This window comes from Triticum aestivum, chromosome 7A, assembly GCF_018294505.1.
Source record: "Triticum aestivum cultivar Chinese Spring chromosome 7A, IWGSC CS RefSeq v2.1, whole genome shotgun sequence".
Taxonomy (NCBI): Eukaryota; Viridiplantae; Streptophyta; class Magnoliopsida; order Poales; family Poaceae; genus Triticum; species Triticum aestivum.
The window spans coordinates 701,400,065-701,420,074 of record NC_057812.1 but is presented as its reverse complement, the minus strand read 5'-3'; the positions used below and the strand labels follow the sequence as shown (position 1 = coordinate 701,420,074).

The following is a 20,010-nucleotide window of genomic DNA, read 5'->3' as shown; positions in this document are numbered from 1 at the left end:
GTGGCGGCGGCGCGGAGGTTGCGTGTAGGCTATAGGTGTCGCATGTCCGGCCGGGAGGCAGAGGAGGATGGATGGGCGGTGGCCTTCGGTCAATTGCCCTGTCTGACGACAGCGGTGGGCCTTCGGCCTGCGTTCGGGAGGCCGTGCTGGGGCAAGGCGGGTCGGGTGGCATGGTTGTCCTGTGGTGGCTACATCGACGTGGTGGTCGTGGTCTTGCAGCCGTTGCAGGGGACGGTGGCGGCCTCCGTTCTATTGGGTCCGAGTATGCGGCGTGTGGAGTTAGTATGTGCTGGCGGTGTCTACTGCATGCCCGGAGGTGGTGGCTCTAACCTAGGGCTCACGCTTAGGTGGGCCATGTCTGGGCCCAAGGTGGGTCAGGGCAATCGCTTCGGGTCGGTAAGGTTCTCCCCGCCTAGCCCCTTCCCAATGGTGCGTCTATCATCACTGGAGGGCATGTGGAGGTGTGTCTTTGGCGGATCTGCTTTTGGTGGATTTGTTCGGATCTAGTTGTAGTTCGTCCATGGTCCGTGTGTCTTCAGATTGTATCCTTCCTATCTACGTTACTCTTCAATGGTGGTGGTTGTTGTTCTGGTGCGCTGGTCCTATGTGGCCTTTGCACGACGACTTACCGACTATCTACTACAACAAGTTTTGCTTGGTTCTGACGAGGGAGCGGCGACGACACGGGCACGATTTCAGCTCGCTTTTGTGATTGTAGTTGTGGTCTATGGATCTGAATATAATTTTTATTATTTGTTGTGTTGGTGGTTATAATTGAAAATGAATGGATTAAATGTTTTCTCGCAAAAGTAATTATTATTGAAGAACATGAAGGCAGGCCGCATCCAAGGTGGGCCAGGACTATCGCTCCAGGTACGTGTGGTTCTCCCTGCCTAGCCTCGTACCGATGATGCGTCTAGCATCATTGATGAGTGTGTGGAGGTGTGTCTCTTGTGAATCTGTCTTTGATGGATTTGCTTGGATCTGGTCGTAGTTCGTCTATGTTCACGTGTCTTCAGATTGGATCCTTTCGATCTACGCTACTCTTGAAGGGCGGTGGTTGTTGTACTGCTGCACTGGTCTTATGGGCCTTAGCACAACGACTTATAGCCCGACTGTCTACGACACGTTCGACGGCGGCGGCGCGCCTTCGGCTCGCTTAAGCGATTGTAGTCGTCATTGGATGATCTACGGATATGAATGTAATTTTAATTATTTCTAGTGTTCGTTGCATCGATATAATTGAAAATGAATATATTAGAAGTTTTCTCGAAAGTAATAATAATTATTGAAGAACATCAAGGCAGGCCGCATGCAATTTTCTTCGTTGGGTGCCAAAATGTAAGCATGAAAGCATCCCCAGTTGTTGGCACGCGATGGCTCTCCTTGACCAAACGGAGACCCCAAGGAAACAAGTGCTTCTCTTCTGTCCCCACCCCACTCGACTAATAATCAAAAAATTCCCACCCAATGCGCATCGGTCCATCGATTCCCTCATGCTGATTGTCAGTGTCATCCACAAAAATTAATCCTAGTAGTACTACTTCTTCCCGGCTTCACCAAAAATATTCTATCGCGGTCACGGCGACCAAAAGAAGCGCGACGACGACGACGAGCCCGGCCCACCCCAAGATGCTTCCTCCTCCTTCCGCAGTCTCCAACTCCCCACCTCTTTCCTACCAAACTCCCACCCTCGCATGTCCCCCCTCCTCCTCTATATATTCATGCCCGCGCGCCTCCTCCCACCCACGACCACTTCTCTACCAAGCTGCCCATCTAGCTTCCCGGTCTTCTTCTTCTTCGACTTCTTTCATTCTTGAGCTACTGCGAATTTAAGAAAGACATGGACGAGCAGTGGATGATGGGGCAGACTTCCCTCAGCCTCGGCCTCAACGTCGGCCGGCCGACGGCGCGGCGGGGTGCCCCTCCGGTGACCAAGATCCTCGTGGAGGAGGACTTCATGTCCTCCAAGAAGAATCACGAGGTCGAGGCGCTGGAGGCCGAGCTCCGGCGCGTGGGCGAGGAGAACAGGAGGCTCAGCGACATGCTCCGCGCGCTGGTGGCCAAGTACTCCGACCTTCAGGGCAGGGTCAGCGGCATGATGGCGGCGGCGGCCGCGGCCAACAACCGCCAGTCACCCACGACGTCTGAGGGCGGCTCCGCGGCCTCGCCGTCCAGGAAGCGCGCTCGCAGCGACAGTCCCGACACCGCAGTCCAGGAAGCGTACCCTGCCAGCGGCGGCTTCGCCGTCAGCGTCAACGTCGGCCCCGACCAGGCGGAGTGCACGTCCGTCCACGAGCCGGGCAACAGCAAGCGCGTCCGCGCCGACGAGTGCAAGGCCAGCCGGGTCTCCAAGCTCTACGTCCACGCCGACCCCGCCGACCTCAGCCTCGTAAGTAACGAACACCCAGCAACGTCCGTCCATCTTCTTCCTCGTGATCATCGATTGCGACGAAAGTTTCTTGCCGTCCATTAACTAATCAATATGCGATTGATTTTGACGAGCAGGTGGTGAAGGATGGGTACCAATGGCGAAAGTACGGCCAGAAGGTGACCAAGGACAACCCATGCCCGAGGGCCTACTTCCGGTGCTCGTTCGCGCCGTCGTGCCAGGTGAAGAAGAAGGTGCAGCGCAGCGCCGAGGACAAGACCGTCCTGGTGGCCACGTACGAGGGCGAGCACAACCACGCACAGCCGCCGAAGATGCAAGGCTCTGGCGGCCGGAAGTCCGCCGACGCAGCCGCCGTCCGTGCATCGCCAGCGCCGCCGCTCGCCCAGCAACAGCCGAGGCAGCAATCGAGGACGGAGGCGGGATCGGCCGCGGACAGGAAGAACCTGGCGGAGCAGATGGCAGCGACGCTGACGAGGGACCCCGGGTTCAAGGCGGCGCTCGTCTCCGCACTCTCCGGCCGTATCCTCGAGCTCTCGCCGTCCGATAGTTGATCAAGCGAGCGGCGTCGTTTTCGTTTTGGTCTCCCTTTAATTAGCATTTTGTAGCTGAAGATTTTAGATCATGTACGCGGTGATGGTCATTAATTTTGAATTGCTCGCATATGCAGAGATTAATTGTATATACGTACTTCATTAGCTCTACGGCAAAACATACTGAATTTGTACAACACTCTGGAGTGGATGCAGCAAAGATATATTCCTTTGTCCCAAAACAAGTGTCCATGATTTAGTACAACTTTTATTAGTTCATAGATAAAAAAGTACAGCAACGTGTTTAGAGAAGGTGCTTACATAATATGCTTGTTTTTCTAAACACTGGTGCTTATATTTCTAAAAGGTAGACGCATAATTAGGCATCGGTCCAGTAGAGATAAGACCAATGATTTAAGAAAAAAAAGTTGATTTATTTTACTCCCTTCGTTCACTTTTGTAAGACGTTTAAGACAATTAAAATTAAACTATTTTGGATTAAATGTCTAAAACATTTTACAAAAGTGAACAGAGAAAGTATAAAGCACTTTCCTAAGAACCCTGCATTGTACGAGGCCTCATAGGCTATGTGGGGTTTTAGCTTAAAGATTGATGTAGACTACTTCCTCCGTTCGATGAAAAGTGTATATATAGAATTTTAGAACAAATTATGAAATGGAGTAAAAAAATGTATTGTGATGATGCAAGCCACGATCTCTCTTCTCTTTAATTACCTACATCCAACAAGCTATGTGCATGTAAAAATTAAGAAGATCATGTGTAGAATATTATTAGTCTGGATTATCATGTGATGAGAGCAAAATATTTTTTTACTTTAAAGTGCATTGAGAAGATAAAAGTATACTCTTTTATAAACAAATTTTAAACGCAAACGTACACTCTTCACGGACAGAGGGAGTATGTGAGGATAAATAGTACACCCGGCCCCCACCCCCTCCCCCGCACGCGCGCGTGAAGAAAAAAGATTTTGATGTGATTTATGTTTTTTTAGGGTTGTTTGTATGGCTGTTTTCGAAGTTCTCCGATCATTTCGGCCCCTTCGGGTCAATAGATATGAGTGTGCTATTTAAAGGAAAAACCGTATTTGCTTTTCATTGCATTTTATATTTAAAATTAAAGGACTACATTAAACAAGCATGATCTTTTTTTTAGGGGATAACCAGCAGGATCTTGAAAACGCGCATCATGTTCAGAATAAGATCAAGATCGATCCAGCGCAGCGTGTATAACTAGCGCGTGGTTCACGTGCGCGACAGTCGGAGATCTGCGGCGAGACAGCAGAGAAAACGAGTGGCGCTGGCCGTACCGGCGAAGGACGACGGAAGCCGGGCGGAAACAGAAGCAGCATGGGGCTCGCTCAATAATCACGTGGGGGCCCCACGATGGGATCTGGTTTGGCTTGTTTAATTCGTGCTGGTCAAACACGTGCGATGGGGTGGCGACGGTCCGGTCCACCGTCGTCGTCGCGTCCACGCTGCCACCCTGGCCGCCAGGCACAGCTCCTTCGATCTCTTCTGCATCAAGATGCCTTTTTCACTGGAATATTTTTGTCTAAATATTCCACATGTGTATGTACGGCATTCATTAAGTATCCGCCCTACTGCCTAGATTAGTTTAGGCGTCCCTACCCGTAAATCGGGCGCCGCATTCAAGGATCAGTCCGCAGACACGGATGCGGAAGGCGTTCATACGAAGCTATCCACATACATTTCAAATAAGATTCAAAATAGTGGTCATCCACCGTTTACCGTAGGCACGATATTGGTACACTAGTGGTGCGTCCTTATCATTCCTCTTGTAAAAGTGCGAACCGCAGAAGCACCTCCGGTGTCATTCAATCCAACACATCTTCTTCTGTACGAAATGGGTTCGACCTTTGTTTTCAACTAGGGATCTGGCGTCGGGATGCTTCCTTGGACGCCTAGGACTCTGTGCTTATTCGTCAACGAGCTGGTTTGTTGTTGGTGGTGGGCATGCCGGCGCCGATGCGCATTGATGTGTGGCTGATGGTGTGTTAGGAGCTTGGACGAAGACCTTGTCTCATCCTTGGGCCTGTGACCTTTGATGGTGACGGCTGTGGCCGGTGTTGACCTTCTTAGAGGCATTGTTGCATTGTTTTCGCACCTCTCCCGCAAGGATTCGGTCGCTGCTATTGCTCTCGAAAAAACCCTAGATCTTGTGTGATCAGAACATGATGGCGCATTCGTGTTGCATCCTCCTCGAGGGCTTTGTCTTTGGAGTCGAACATCGGAAAGCAACACCAATGGAGGGCAGTGGTATTGGCGTCAAGGCTTCAATGGCGACAATACTGGTGAGTGATATTGAAGACATGTCAATGGTTGCAGTAGTCGGCTCTTCTGTGACATGTTTGCGGGATTGACTCGGCTTGTTTGTTATTACGAGGTCGAAACTACACTGGTGGGTCCCGGTTGGGCGATAGGTTATCCGTTCAGTGGTCGTCTGCAATGCCAACCTCGCATAGTTTTCCGTCGTAGCTCTTCGTCGGAGTTGGAGCTGCGATGTCCTCGTCGTGGTTGACTCGGTCCTAGCACGGATCTTCATGTGACCCTGCATGGCCTCTATGGTAGGGTTGGGTCCACGATCGTGAAGTCAAAATTGTTTGCTCGGGGATTAGGAATTTTGATAACGCCTGCTTGGGGAGACGTGCTGATGATGACACATGCCTGCTACTTAGGCAAGGCTTTCTCTGGAGAGCGTTGCTACATAGACGACAACCCTGGACGATTTTCAGACGATTCAGCAGATCAAGCCATTGATGTGTGGAGCAAAACTGACCAACACCGTTCAATCAAATATCGTCCAGCGTTCGTCTAGGCTACTATCGTCCGCGTAGTAGTTTCGTTCTCTGGAAAGGAGTGTGTGAAGTGTCCTATGTGTACCGCCCAGTGAATTGTAATAGCTTTCGTCTGATTTTCTAATAATTTATTAAATAATTATTTTCCGCTTAACTAATGGATGAGAGAAATCTTTTGCCTATGTTTCAAATAAATATACGCATCGAATTTCTCGGCAGGATATGGGTAGAACGCACAAGTGTCTCTCTCTAGCTGGAAGCTTCTGAAGTCGTGGTCGCGACCGAGCAGCGAAAGGCACCAGGCAACTGGCTGGCAACGAGGGTGGACTGATCGATGAAGCTGAAACCACTTGCTAGTCTTCCCTTTCCTGCTGTGCTGGAGCAGATTAATGAGCGCGTCACATCACAAGCACCAGCTGCTGTCCGGCTAACCGCCGAGCTGGACTAATGGACTGGACAGCAAGAACGGTCTCGTCGCCAAACGGCGAGCGAGCTTGGAAGGTCCGTTGGACAGCGACCACCCGATCGAGACTGTATATAGTTTATTCCGTGAGCTGATGCGTGAGATTACAACTATGTATGGTCTGGATAGGCTATGTAAACCGTTTAATTGATTACCAGGGACATGATAGATTAAGGGGATCAAATAGGTCCATACATTTACCAATGGTAGCCATGATATCCGCATCTTCAAAAGCGGACTCTCAAACCGCATGCAAACATCGGGACCGTGTGGTCCGGACTCATTATGTCATCTACTAACACGATACCCCATCAGTCTCGTGGAGCGTTTCAAATGTTGGTTTTTCGCGAAGTGGATGCATATCTAGGGGGCTTTGCAGGCATCCGGGTCACTTCCTTCATTTCTTGTATACCCGTCAACCCGACCCGATCAAAAAGGTTTCTTGGCCCCGAGACCAGTGAAAGATTGTGGATGTCGACTAGAGGGGGGGTGAATAGGCGTTTTAAAATAATTATGGTTTAGGCTTGAACAAATGCGAAATAAATCTAGCGGTTAATTTGCCAAGCACAAAACCTAAAACAACTAGGCTCACCTATGTGCACCAACAACTTATGCTAAGCAAGATAAACTACTAGGTGATAGTAAGATATATGACAAGAAACAATATGGCTATCACAAAGTAAAGTGCATAAGTAAAGAGCTCGGGTAAGAGATAACCAAGGCACGTGGAGACGACGATGTATCCCGAAGTTCACACCCTTGCGGATGCTAATCTCCGTTTGGAGCGGTGTGGAGGCACAATGCTCCCCCAAAAGCCACTAGGGCCACCGTAATCTCCTCACGCCCTCGCACAATGCAAGATGCCGTGATTCCACTAAGGGACCCTTGAGGGCGGTCACCGAACCCGTACAAATGGCAACCCTTGGGGGCGGTCACCGAACCCGTACACTTTGGCAACCCTTGGGGGCGGTCACCGGTACCCGTCAAATTGCTCGGGGCGATCTCCACAACCTAATTGGAGACCCCGGCGCTTGCCCGGAGCTTTACACCATAATGATTGAGCTCCGAACACCACCAACCGTGTAGGGCACCAAGGCACCCAAGAGGAACAAGCTCTAGGGTGCCCAAACACCCAAGAGTAATAAGCTTCTCAAACTTCACTTCCACGTATCACCATGGAGAACTCAAACCGATGCACCAAATGCAATGGCAAGGGCACAGGAGTGTCCAAGTCCTTCTCTCTTAAATCTCACCGGAGCAACTAATGCTAGGGAGAAAAATGAGAGGAAGAACAAGAAGGAGAACACCAAGAACTCCAAGATCTAGATCCAAGGGGTTCCCCTCACATAGAGGAGAAAGTGATTGGTGGAAATATGGATCTAGATCTCTCTCTCTTTTCCCTCAAAAACTAGTAAGAATCCATGAAGGGATGGAGAGTTAGCAAGCTCAAAGAAGGTCAACAATGGAGGCAAAAACAAGCTCAAGAGATAGGGAACCATTGGGGAAGAAGACCCTCTTAAATAGGTCCCCACGAATCTGCCCGTTATGTACAGAATAACATAGGAGCGGTACAACCTCTATGAGCACCGGTACAACCGGTAATAGGCAATAAGCGGTACAACCGGCCCACAACCGCCCAACAACCACACCACAACAGAGGCCAGTCCGGTGGTAGAGCGGTACATGACCGGTACAACCTCCAGACCAATTCTGGAGTGGTACAACCGCTCCAAACACCGGTTGTACCGGTCAAGCGGTACAACCTCTCCATGGGGCGGTACAACCTCTCTATGTAAAACAGGCAATATCAAAACAGCCACAACTTTCGCATACGAGCTCCGAATTCAACGAAACCAAGTTTGTTGGAAAGCTAACGACAAGGACTAACACAATCTTAAGAGAAATATCAATAATAAGCAAATGACAAAAGGACCATAATAAAATGATGAGAACCCTTCCTCGGACAAGACCGGTAAAACCTCCAACACCGAAAACATCATAGAAAATGCATGCGAACTTCGTTTTCGATGAACTCAAGCTTGTCATCAAGATGACCATAAGCTCTAAGACTCACAAATGGAACCAAACAAGAAGCAAGAAAGATGATGCAAGGATGCAATGGTTTGAGCTCTCGACGAACGATACGATCAAGCTACTCACTAGAGAGCCCCCCTTGATAGTACGGCAATCGATCCTACAACCCGGTCTCCCAACTACCACTATGAGACCGGTAAAATAGAAAACCTACCAAGGGCAAACCTTCGTCTTGCACATAGTCCACTTGAGCTAGATGATGACGATCTTGACTTCCTCAAGTTGGACCACCTTTCTTAATTGTGTTGGCTCGATGAAGACTAGTTGATTGCTCCCCCATACTCCACTATGGGTGATCCACTCTTTGGCACATCTTCACAATTCCATTGACACCACAATGGACGGCAAGCTTCAAGCTTGATTGCTCCCCATACTCCATTATGGGTGAGCCACTCTTCGTGTTGCGCCACTTGAACTTGCACACTGCAAACTTGATGACGATCACCACTTGATGTCATCCTCCATGGGTTGTATGAGATCTTCCACTTGACGCAACACCATGGAAGCATAACTAACCCCACAAAGAACTCTCACGTAGACCATGAGTTAGTACACAAAGCATAATGGACAATGCTTACCATACCATGGGATCCCTTGATCCCTCTCGGTACTTCTTCTACGCTTTGTGAGTTGATCAACTTGATTCACTCTTGACTTAGTCTTGATCAACCTTGAATCTTTCCAACTCTCTTCATTTGGATGATGTCTTGAAGGTAAACATGAATGATCACACAATCTTCTTCTTCAAGACATGCTTGCAATAAGCTCAACTCACACATGACCAATCTTTGGATAATTCCTTGAAAAACACTTTGGCCATCTCAACTCACACATGACCAATCTTTGGATAATTCCTTGAAAAGCACTTTGGCCATCTCGTAAACTCCTTGAAACCAACACATGGACTTCAAGACAATCCTATGGACAAATCCTTCAAATATAACTCTAGGCAACCGTTAGTCCATAGAGATTGTCATAAATTACCAAAACCATACATGGGGGCACCGCATGTCCTTTCAATCTCCCCCATTTTGATAATTGATGACAATCACTTTCAAGAGAGTTTATATAAGGAATTATGCATCACCATGCAATGCAACAACCAATAATGCATGTATATGAGATGCAAATGCTTAGGAACAAAACTAAAACAAGGAGAAAGCTCTGAAGACTTCTCCACAAAACTCTATGAAACTTCTCCCCCATTGGCATCGATTGCCAAAATGGGTGAAAAGCTAAGAAGACCAATATAAAAGGTGTTCCTCCAAAAGTTGTGTATTTCTCAACAAGAGAGTAGAATGGCATACACATATCCAAAGGTAATACTTGGAGGGAGACCAACTATATTGAGGCACCAAGATTGCTAAAGGAAGATATGCCACAAAGACATAACCGAGAGAGACACAAGCAATCAAGCAACCAAAAGATACCAATTGAAGCAAGCTGTCAAAAGATACCAATTGAACCAACTAGACCAAAGATCCTACGAGCCACGTGAATAAAGGATATTATGATATGAGCAAAGGAGTGTTCTAAAGAAACTAGAGAAGCTCCCCATGATTTGTGCACACATAAGAATATTTGTATTTGGATACAAAGTGCACACAATAGGATCATAGCTCCCCCAAAATCAATAGAAACTAACAACAAGTGCAAGTGAGCATATAGGAAACTAAGCCTAGTACTTGAAACAAACACATGGTTGAGCAACAAGTAAAAGAGGCAACTTAAGAAAGGGCTCAACAAAAATGATGTGTGTGAGTCAAGGCAATGCACTTGAGAAGACTAATGTATGGATGAGCATTAAGAATCAATAAAGTCTTGAAAGAATGAGGCATACAGTGCAAGGCCTATCATTCCCACACACAACTAGCAAATGGGTTCACAAGCTTACTAATAAGCATATAAAGAACCTATGCTTGTGACATCCCGTGGTGAAGATAGAAGATGAAAGCCTCATCAAGACGAGGGATACCAATTAAGATGGCAAAAGCCTCATAAAGATAAGCATGAGGAAAATAATCTTCACCGCACACAAGAGCATCAAGATGCAACGAAAGAAGACACACACTCAAGGCAAAATCTTTCACGGAGCCACCAAAGAAATAACATAAGAAAGACAAGGTGGACGTGAAAGAAAGGATATCAACTAGATATGCAACTTATCTCAAGTGTATAAGATTCTAGGTAGACGAAATCATGATGATATATATCTACAAAGAAGGATGTACACCCGAAATAGTTACAACACGAGGAACAAGATATCCAAAGGGAGGTCATACATTACCAATAAGATATTTGCTTGGAAGCATAGCACATGGCTAGATATGGTCTTATTGTATATAAATGAATTCCTACCACACACCCATCAAAGACATCACAACTAGCAACAAGAGATCATTGTTGTGATGCTTTGAGAAAGGGAACAAGTATCACAAGAATGAATGAATAACATGACATGATACAACCTACACAAGGTTGATGCAAGAAATGTGTGCATGAAGAATATGAAGATACTTGTTACCGAGTTAACATTGGAAGGATGTAGTAGATACCAATTGAAGGTAGATAGTAGTTCATTGATCATCCTAGCTCGACTCCAATAAGCACATGATGACAACACCTTCCTTGTGAGTGAGCCGAGCATCCAATGTATCTCCAATTGTTCCTAGAACAACAACACAAACAAAATGGTACCCAAACTCATTGGGACCAAAGAGTTAGAGAACCAACAATACATAGGACAAACTCCACATAAAAATGTGCATATAGATACGAAAATGAATTTCATGCACATCTCATCCAATTTGAGACTTGGTGGAGTTTCCCCTATATATTGGGTCAAAGAAAGAAATCATGCCAAAGATACTACACGAAGTTAATATGCATGCTCAAGACTATCAAGAACCGATACCAAATGACAAAGAAATACCAAGTAAAGAAAAGATACCAAATGAATAAATCATCACTTGGAGGATATCAATAAAAGATACATCAAGGAATGAGATATCCATTGGTACCCACTAAATAAAGGATATCAAACCCCCAAAAGAGAGGATGGTTCCAAACAAACCAAGCTCTCTACAAAGTTTCATGATGGCACAAAGTACCCAAAAGAAACAACTTGCCTTCCACCAACACACACTTGATAAGGATCACAAGATGAGTGTTTTATAGAAAATATGATAGCTCCCCCAAGACTAGTGCATTATATAGAAATTGCATTTGAATACAAAATGCACAAGGTGGGATCACCACTTTCACTATATCTAGAAAACACTAGACAAGATCAAGAAATAAACAAGATCCACAAGTGGTATGCAAGACAAAGGGAGTTGATACAATCCTTGGCAAGAGAAAGGGCAAATAAAAAGCAAAGGCCAATGTAAAGATGATCAATAAATTCTACCACAAAAGTGAGTACCAATTATCAAAAGACAAGAAGTAAACGGAAATAATTCCCGGTGGTAGATAGCAAGGATATCCGACATCATCTTCACACCAAACAAAAAGCAAATTGCAACTCGTAGAGCTAACATGCCACCTAGGAACAAGATAATTAACAATATCAACTCTAGGTGACAATATCTCAAATGCACACATTTTCTAGGCTAGTAATATACACATAGCATATTACTCCCCCATAATGTGATACCAATTAAAGATAGACAAGGCAATTAAAGGATCCAACAAGAGATAATTAATGGACTATTTAGAATTTGAATTTCTCATGAGAAGACATACCACATAGTGACTAGATAATCTTGAAATATCAATACTAGATGGTATTACTCATGTACACACATTTATAGGATTGTGAGGTGCACAAAGCACATCACTCCCCCATAATGGGATACTACATTAATCTCTCACAATAGCCTACTAAGAAATAAACAAGATGCAAAAAGGCTCAACACACAACACACACGTACATGATGTGCAAACCAACATACACATACTTGATTTCTCAAGATAAGCAAATTGGAAGCATAACATATACAAGCACATGCAAGGTACAAAACCACAACATGCAAGGGGGCAAGTAACTTTCAATGTAAGCAGTTTAAGTACAATTTACCGCAAGGAGGCACATTGGATATAAGATATAAACTTGATGATTCAATTGACTTGGCTTGAGACAATAAGAATGATGAAGTCCCCTTAATTCTTCATAATGTAGCCAAGTGTCCAATGACCTCCAACAACACCTATTGATCAAGTATGAGCTAGTTGGTCCCCAACCAAGTTGGGTCCTAAGAGGTTAGTCAAAATAGGCTTGGCTACCCAAATGGTTCTTTTCTTGACACCACTTTGAGCACCAACAAATTTGGCAAACACATTGCCAACTTTATCCTTCCCAAGAGAATAGATATCATCAATTAGAATAGGGTTGGATAAGGTACCATTTGTGCATGAAGAAGCGACGTGACCTTTTTCACAACATAGGTAGCAACGTCTACTCTTTACTTTCTTCTCACTTGATTTCTCAACTTGAGAAGCATTTGCTTGAGTTTTCTTGGGAAGATGCCTTTCTTCAACTTGAGGTTGAGAATGAGAGTGAACTTGTGGCCGCTTCCCTTGTTGCTTGTCACTAATGGGATTCTTCTTCAATGGGCAAGATCTAACATGATGTCCTTCTACTTTGCACTTGAAGCAAACAATCTTGGCCGAATTCTTGACTTGTTCTTGGCCCTTCTTTTTGTTCACCTTGGACTTCTTCTTCTTGTTGGAGTTGAATCCAAGTCCACCTTTGTCATTGGGGGATTTTTGCACAATCAAGATATTGTTGAGTGTGAATTTCCCTTCATGACTCTTTTCCAAGTCTTTCTTCAAAGAAGTGACTTGGGCCTTGAGCTCTTTGATTTCCTCTACATGATTAGTCTCAACACAAGAACTAGAGGAAGTATAAGATTCATCTTTAGAGCAACAAGGCAAGGAAAGCAATTCATCACAAGATGTACCAATGTTATGCATGGATGAATCGCGAGGACTAGCACAAGGCAATATAGCATTTTGAATAAAAGTGGTGCTAGTATCCACATGAGGCTCACTAGATGTTAGCTTAGCAATCATGGCCTCATGAGCTAACTTTAGCACATTATGGGATACTAGAAGATCATCATGAGAGCTTGTGAGCTTTACATGATTTTCTTCCAACATCCCATAATTGCTAGATAGCAACTCAAGTTGAGCCCTTAGCTCAACATTCTCCTTCAATATGGATGCTTCACAAGAGATAGAGTTAGTGGCACAAGCATCATCATTAGAAACAAGAGGAGAAGACAACTTGGCAAGCTCTTTTGAATATGAAGCTTTAAGTTGAGCATGAGACTCGGTGAGTTTGATGAGCTCACTCTTAATGACCCTTGAGCCATTTTCGAGGTGTTCAAAGTTCTCAAGGAGTTTAGCATGCACAACTTCAAGCTCCTCATTTTTAGTTTCAAAATCATTGGCCACCTCAATAGCTCTATCACGAGATTCCCTCACTCTAGATAATTCTAGAGCAAAAGTCTCCTCAAGAGATTCCTTGGTGGTTTGTTCAAGTTCAAGAGCTTGAGAGAGGTCCGCAATCTCATTAGCGTAATCACGCTCATGACCTTCCATTTGATCAATGGTGACCTCATGCCCCTCAAGATGAGATTCCAACTCATCAATATATTTCTTGCCCTCAATAGCAATAGACATGATTTCCATGAAGTTGGAACGAGCAATTTTATTCTTAAGAAGAGCTTTAAAAATAATTTCCCCCTTAATTTTTAAGGAGGCAACATCATCATTCTCTTCATCATAATCAACATCATCATCACTCTTGCCATCATCAATATCATCACAAGATATATTGGGATTCAAAGTGGGAGATACCTTTGAAGCCTTAGCCATAAGGCAAAAAGCAATCGATGATGATGTAGGATCCCTTGAAGCACCGTACAAGACCACATCTTGTTCCATGGAGTGTTGGGTTTCCTCTATATTGTTAGCACAACAACTCGAGGAAATAGATGCGTTTTTATCATGGCAACAAAACATAGTAAACATATCATCATGGGATTTAGTCAAGCAATTTCTACATGATATGCAAGGACTATCAACACAAGCATGTGAAACATTTGGAGTGCTCGAAGTGTTAAAGCCCAAAGAAGGAGCATTGCAATAAGATAGTGATGAAGGATCATCCACAATAAGCATACTATTATCATTGCAATGACCAACACTACTCACCATATCATTACCTTGTGGAAAAACACATGTAGGTGAAGTAGAAGAAGTTGAGAAGACTACACGACCAGAGGTGGAGGGAGAACAATCATCCCCACAAATCTGGGACACTCCATATTTATCTTGAAGCTTCGTCCACAACTCATGAGCATCCCGGAATGGCATGAGTTGAAATATAACTACATTGCTCAAAGCATCGAAAAGCACATTAGAAGCTTGAGCATTGAGATAAGAGTTTTTCTCATCCTCTAAAGATAATCTTTGGGATCCTTTGGAGGAGAAAAACCCATATCTACAATTCGCTCTAAATTTGGGTCCATGACCCTAAAGAGATTAAGCATGCGAATTACCCAAACATCAAAATTTGTGCCATTGAAACTAAGAGTGTCAGAGAATCCTAATCCCCTAGTCGACATCTTTACTCACTAGTAGAAAAAGGATCAAACGTGAAGCACATTAGTGCCGGTTTGTATTTGAGCCGGCACTAATGTATACATTAGTGCCGGTTCCAACGGCTAGCCGGGCCGCTTTCATTAGTACCGGTTCGTGGCGAACCTTTAGCACCGGTTCATGCCACGAACTGGTACTAATGAGAGTGGTGGCAGGATGTTGTCAGACTGGGGCCCCTCCAGCCCCTTTAGTACCGGTTCTTGGCACGAACCGGTACTAAAGGTCGTCCTACATAAACCCTTCGTCCACCCGAGCTTGCTCTGTTCTTCCCCTTTCCCCTCTCCTCTCTGTTCTTCCCCTCTTCCTCTCAAGCTCATCACACATTTTGCCCAAAATTTGTCAAGATTTGAAGGCCCCCATCCATTCAAATGATCACAAAGGTTAGCAACTTTGTCCTTTCATCTCTCATTGCTAGATTAGCTCTTGCAATGCTTTATATAGTGATTAATTTGTGAGTTTAGTAATTTGGGAGGATATATATATATATATATATATATATATATATATATATATATATATATGCTAGTATTTGATTTATATGCAATTTGAGGTCAAAAATAACACTTAGTTTGCATATGTAGGTGTGGTTTACTTAGTGCCTTCTAAATCTCCGTCGTAACCACCGTCGATCACCCGCACCGTCCCATCGCCGGCACCACCTTGTGGTGAGCCTCTTGTTCATGAAATTTTATATAAAAATTGATGTTTGTGTGATTTGGATATATAGTTACTCGTATAATTATCTTACCCGTACGTTGTTTGTTATACATATAGTGCCATGGTTTTGATATCCATCCCCGTCGGCCCTCGTCCTTGTTATGATTCGGATGTGGTATATATATTCTCTTTTAAAACTAGTTGCATTTCGTGTTTATGACAAATTATGCCCATCAAGTTGACATAGAAATTTTTTCTAGGAGGTATGTGAACCGGAAATTCCAACCGACCCTATTGTCGAGAGGTTAAATTTAGTTGAAAGAGAAAACGAGTACTTGAAAGAAAAATTGAAAAGAATTGAGGGGGAGAAGATGGAATTGGAGTTGCATGTTGCCGATGTCGTCGATGATCACAAGATCAAGATGGAGAAAATGCGCTGGAAGATTAGAAAGCTTAGAAAATATGCCATCGATAGTGAGGCTTGGTATCATTATGCTGTTGGATCCATTGTTACCTTAGTTGCGATCTTGATCGTATTTGTTGTTGCATTTAAATGCTTTAGCTAGAGAGTTATTTGTTTGTTGCATTTAAGTGTTGTATGAACTTTATGTATGAACTTGTATTAATTTGGTCTATTCGGTGTTGTGTAATGAAGATAAGCCGGCAATGGATGTACGATGACTGATGCTCTCCCCAGTTCCTTGAGGGCGTGCATACTTTTCTGCTTGCGGCTGAGGCAAACAAGCGGGCGGATGGTTTTATGCCTTGTCCATGTGCTCGCTGTAAGAATGGTCACAATTACTCTACGTCAAGAACCATTCACGTCCACCTGTTTAAGTCATGTTTCATGCCCCACTATAATGTTTGGACAAAGCACGGAGAAAGAGGGGTTATGATGGAAGACAATGAAGAAGAAGAGGACGATGACAGCTATCCTGGCCATGGGTTCCCTGAATACGATGATACAACAATGGGGGAAGAAGCTGAGCCGGTAATGCGGGAAGAAGCTGAGCCGGCAATGCGGGAAGAAGCTGAAGAAGAGGCATCAGATGAGCCCGTTGATGATCTAGGTCGGGCCATTGCCGATGCAAAGAGAAACTGCGCAAGTGATTTGGAGAAGAAGAAGTTGCAGCGCATGTTAGAGGATCACAAAAAATTGTTGTACCCGAATTGCGTAGGTGACAAGAAAAAGCTGGGCACCACACTGGAATTGCTGCAATGGAAGGCAAAGAATGGTGTATCTGACAAGGGATTTGGAAACTTGCTGGTAATGATAAAGGATATGCTTCCAAAGGACAACGAATTGCCCAAGAGTACGTACGAAGAAAAGAAGGCTGTCTGCCCTCTAGGGTTAGAGGTGCAGAAGATACATGCATTCCCTAATGATTGCATCCTCTACCGCGGTGAGTACGAGGATTTGAATGCTTGCCCGGTATGTGGTGCATTGCGCTATAAGATCAGCCGCGATGACCCTGGTGATGTCGAGGGCGAGCGCCCCAGGAAGAAGATTCCTGCAAAGGTGATGTGGTATGCTCCTATAATACCACGGTTGAAACGTTTGTTCCAAAACAAAGAGCATGCCAAGGCGATGCGATGGCACAAAGAAGACCGTAAGAAAGACGGAAAGTTGAGAGTACCCGCTGATGGGTCACAGTGGAGAAAAATCGAAAAAAAGTACGGGAAGGAGTTTGCAGATGACGCAAGGAGCGTATGGTTTGGTCTAAGCGCAGATGGCATTAATCCTTTTGGGGAGCAGAGCAGCAACCATAACACCTGGCCTGTGACTCTATATTTGTATAACCTTCCTCCTTGGTTGTGCATGAAGCGGAAGTTCATTATGATGCCAGTGCTCATCCAAGGCCCTAAGCAACCCGGCAACGACATTGATGTGTACCTAAGGTCATTAGTTGAAGAACTCTTACAAAAGTGGAATGGAACAGGTGTACGTGCGTGGGATGAGCACATGGGGGAAGAATTTGACCTAAAGGCGTTGCTGTTCGTGACCATTAATGATTGGCCTGCTCTCAGTAACCTTTCAGGACAGACAAACAAGGGATACCGCACATGCACGCACTATTTGGACGATACCGACAGTATATATTTGGCTAATTGTAAGAAGAATGTGTACCTGGGACATCGTCGATTTCTTCCGAGCAGGCATCCCGTAAGAAAGAAAGGCAAGCATTTCAAAGGTGAGGCGGATCACCGGATGAAGCCTCGCCACCGTACTGGTGCTGATGTACATGATATGGTCAAGGATTTGAAGGTGGTCTTTGGAAAGGGTCCTGGTGGACAACCTGTTCCGAATGACGCTGACGGACGCGCACCCATGTGGAAGAAGAAATCTATATTTTGGGACCTGCCCTATTGGAAAGACCTAGAGGTCCGCTCTGCAATCGATGTGATGCACGTGACGAAGAATCTTTGTGTGACCCTGCTTGGCTTCTTGGGCATGTATGGGAAGACAAAAGATACACCTGAGGCACGAGAGGACCAGCAACGTATGCACGGAAAAGACGGCATACATCAGGGTCATGCAAGCTATGCTCTTACCAAAGAAGAGAAGGAAATCTTCTTTGAATGCCTGCTCAGTATTAAGGTACCGTCTGGCTTCTCGTCGAATATAAAGGGAATAATAAACATGGCAGAGAAAAAATTCCAGAACCTAAAGTGTCATGACTGCCACGTGATTATGACGCAACTGCTTTCGGTTGCATTGAGGGGGCTTCTACCGGAAAACGTTCGATTAGCCATTGTGAAGCTATGTGCATTTCTCAATGCAATCTCTCAGAAGGTAATCGATCCAGAAATCATACCAAGGTTAGAGAATGATTTGGTGCAATGCCTTGTCAGTTTTGAGTTGGTGTTCCCACCATCCTTCTTCAACATCATGATGCACGTCCTAGTTCACCTATGCGAAGAGATTAACGTTTTGGGTCCTATATTTCTACACAATATGTTCCCCTTTGAGAGGTTCATGGGAGTCTTAAAGAAATATGTTCATAATCGTGCTAGGCCAGAAGGAAGCATCTCCAAGGGCCGTCAAAATGAGGAGGTCATTGAGTTGTGTATTGACTTTATTCCTGACCTTAATCCGACTGGTGTTCCTGAATCGCGGCATAAGGGCAGACTGGATGGAAAAGGCATGCTAGGAGGGGAACAAATAATATGTATGGACGGACATTCTCTCACTGAAGCACACTACACAGTTCTACAGAATTCCGCCTTGGTGGCTCCGTATATGGATGAACACAAGAATTTGCTACGCTCCAAACACCCGGAGCGGCCTGATGACTGGATTACACGTGAACAAACCAGGAGTTTCGCCAGCTGGTTGCAGACACGTACCATGCATGACACCTCTATTGAAGATGACCTGTACTTGCTGTCCCAGTTACCATCTTCGAATATAATGACTTTCAAAGGGTACGAAATAAATGGTAATACATTTTACACGATCGCCCAAGATAAGAAGAGCACCAACCAAAACAGTGGTGTCCACTTTGATGCAGAAACCAAGACGGGAAAGGAAACATATTATGGTTATATACAGGACATATGGGAACTTGACTATCGACGTGGTTTGAAGGTCCCTTTGTTTCGGTGCAAATGGGTCAATATGACACGAGGCGAGGTAACGGAAGACCCGCAGTACAGAATGACAACAGTGGATCTCAACAATCTTGCGTATGCAGACGAACCATTCGTCCTAGCCAATGATGTGGCACAGGTTTTCTATGTGAAGGACATGTCTACCAAGCCAAGAAAAAGAAAAGATAAGGAAGCGACTGCATCATACGATGAGCCAAAGCGGCACATAGTTCTTTCTAGGAAGAGAAACATCGTGGGAGTGGATGACAAGACAGACAAGTCAGAAGATTATGAAAAGTTTGATGAAATTGCTCCATTCATAGTGAATATTGACCCGAGCATCCCGTTAAATAATGAAGATTTTCCATGGTTACGGCGCAAAGGGACACACGCGAAGAAAAAGTTTCACACCCAAAGATCTGGGATGTGATCGGCTTCACTATCATCACTTTCTTCTGTGTTTCACACCCGGAAGGGAATCTCTGTAATAGTTAGGGTAGTTAATTATGTGTTTTGGCATTTGAAACGCGAAGAAATTTTATGTGCAAACAAATTCTTTCATGCCTTTACTGATTTTTAAAGTTAATTTATTCACAAACTAGTGATTCAAACTAATTTCAAATAATTCAAAATTTAAACTATTCAAATTTGAAAACTACGGGCACTAACAGAAAGTTTGTAATTTTTTGTACCTAAAGCAAAAATATTCACAAAGAAACTCTAAATACACAAAAAAACAACTCAAAAATAAATAAAGCAAAAAAATAAAAAAAAGCCCGCC

General features: G+C 44.6%; 1 protein-coding gene across 1 annotated transcript; it reads left to right on the top strand.

Moving 5' to 3' along the window:
• The first annotated feature begins 1,736 nt into the window (after window positions 1–1,736).
• On the top strand, window positions 1,737–3,124 carry LOC100192158 (WRKY transcription factor WRKY28). The gene is made up of 2 exons (XM_044569122.1): window positions 1,737–2,392; window positions 2,509–3,124. The coding sequence occupies exons 1-2, from the start codon at window positions 1,844–1,846 to the stop codon at window positions 2,941–2,943; spliced, it is 984 nt and encodes a 327-aa protein (XP_044425057.1). The 5' UTR covers window positions 1,737–1,843; the 3' UTR covers window positions 2,944–3,124.
• Window positions 3,125–20,010: the final 16,886 nt, after the last annotated feature.

Excerpts from the sequence above, each read along its gene's own strand:
- LOC100192158 (XM_044569122.1), top strand. The coding sequence starts at position 1,844 with ATGGACGAGCAGTGGATGATGGGGCAGACTTCCCTCAGCCTCGGCCTC. Across the intron at positions 2,393-2,508 it reads ACCCCGCCGACCTCAGCCTC|GTGGTGAAGGATGGGTACCA; the intron begins GTAAGTAACGAA and ends TTTGACGAGCAG.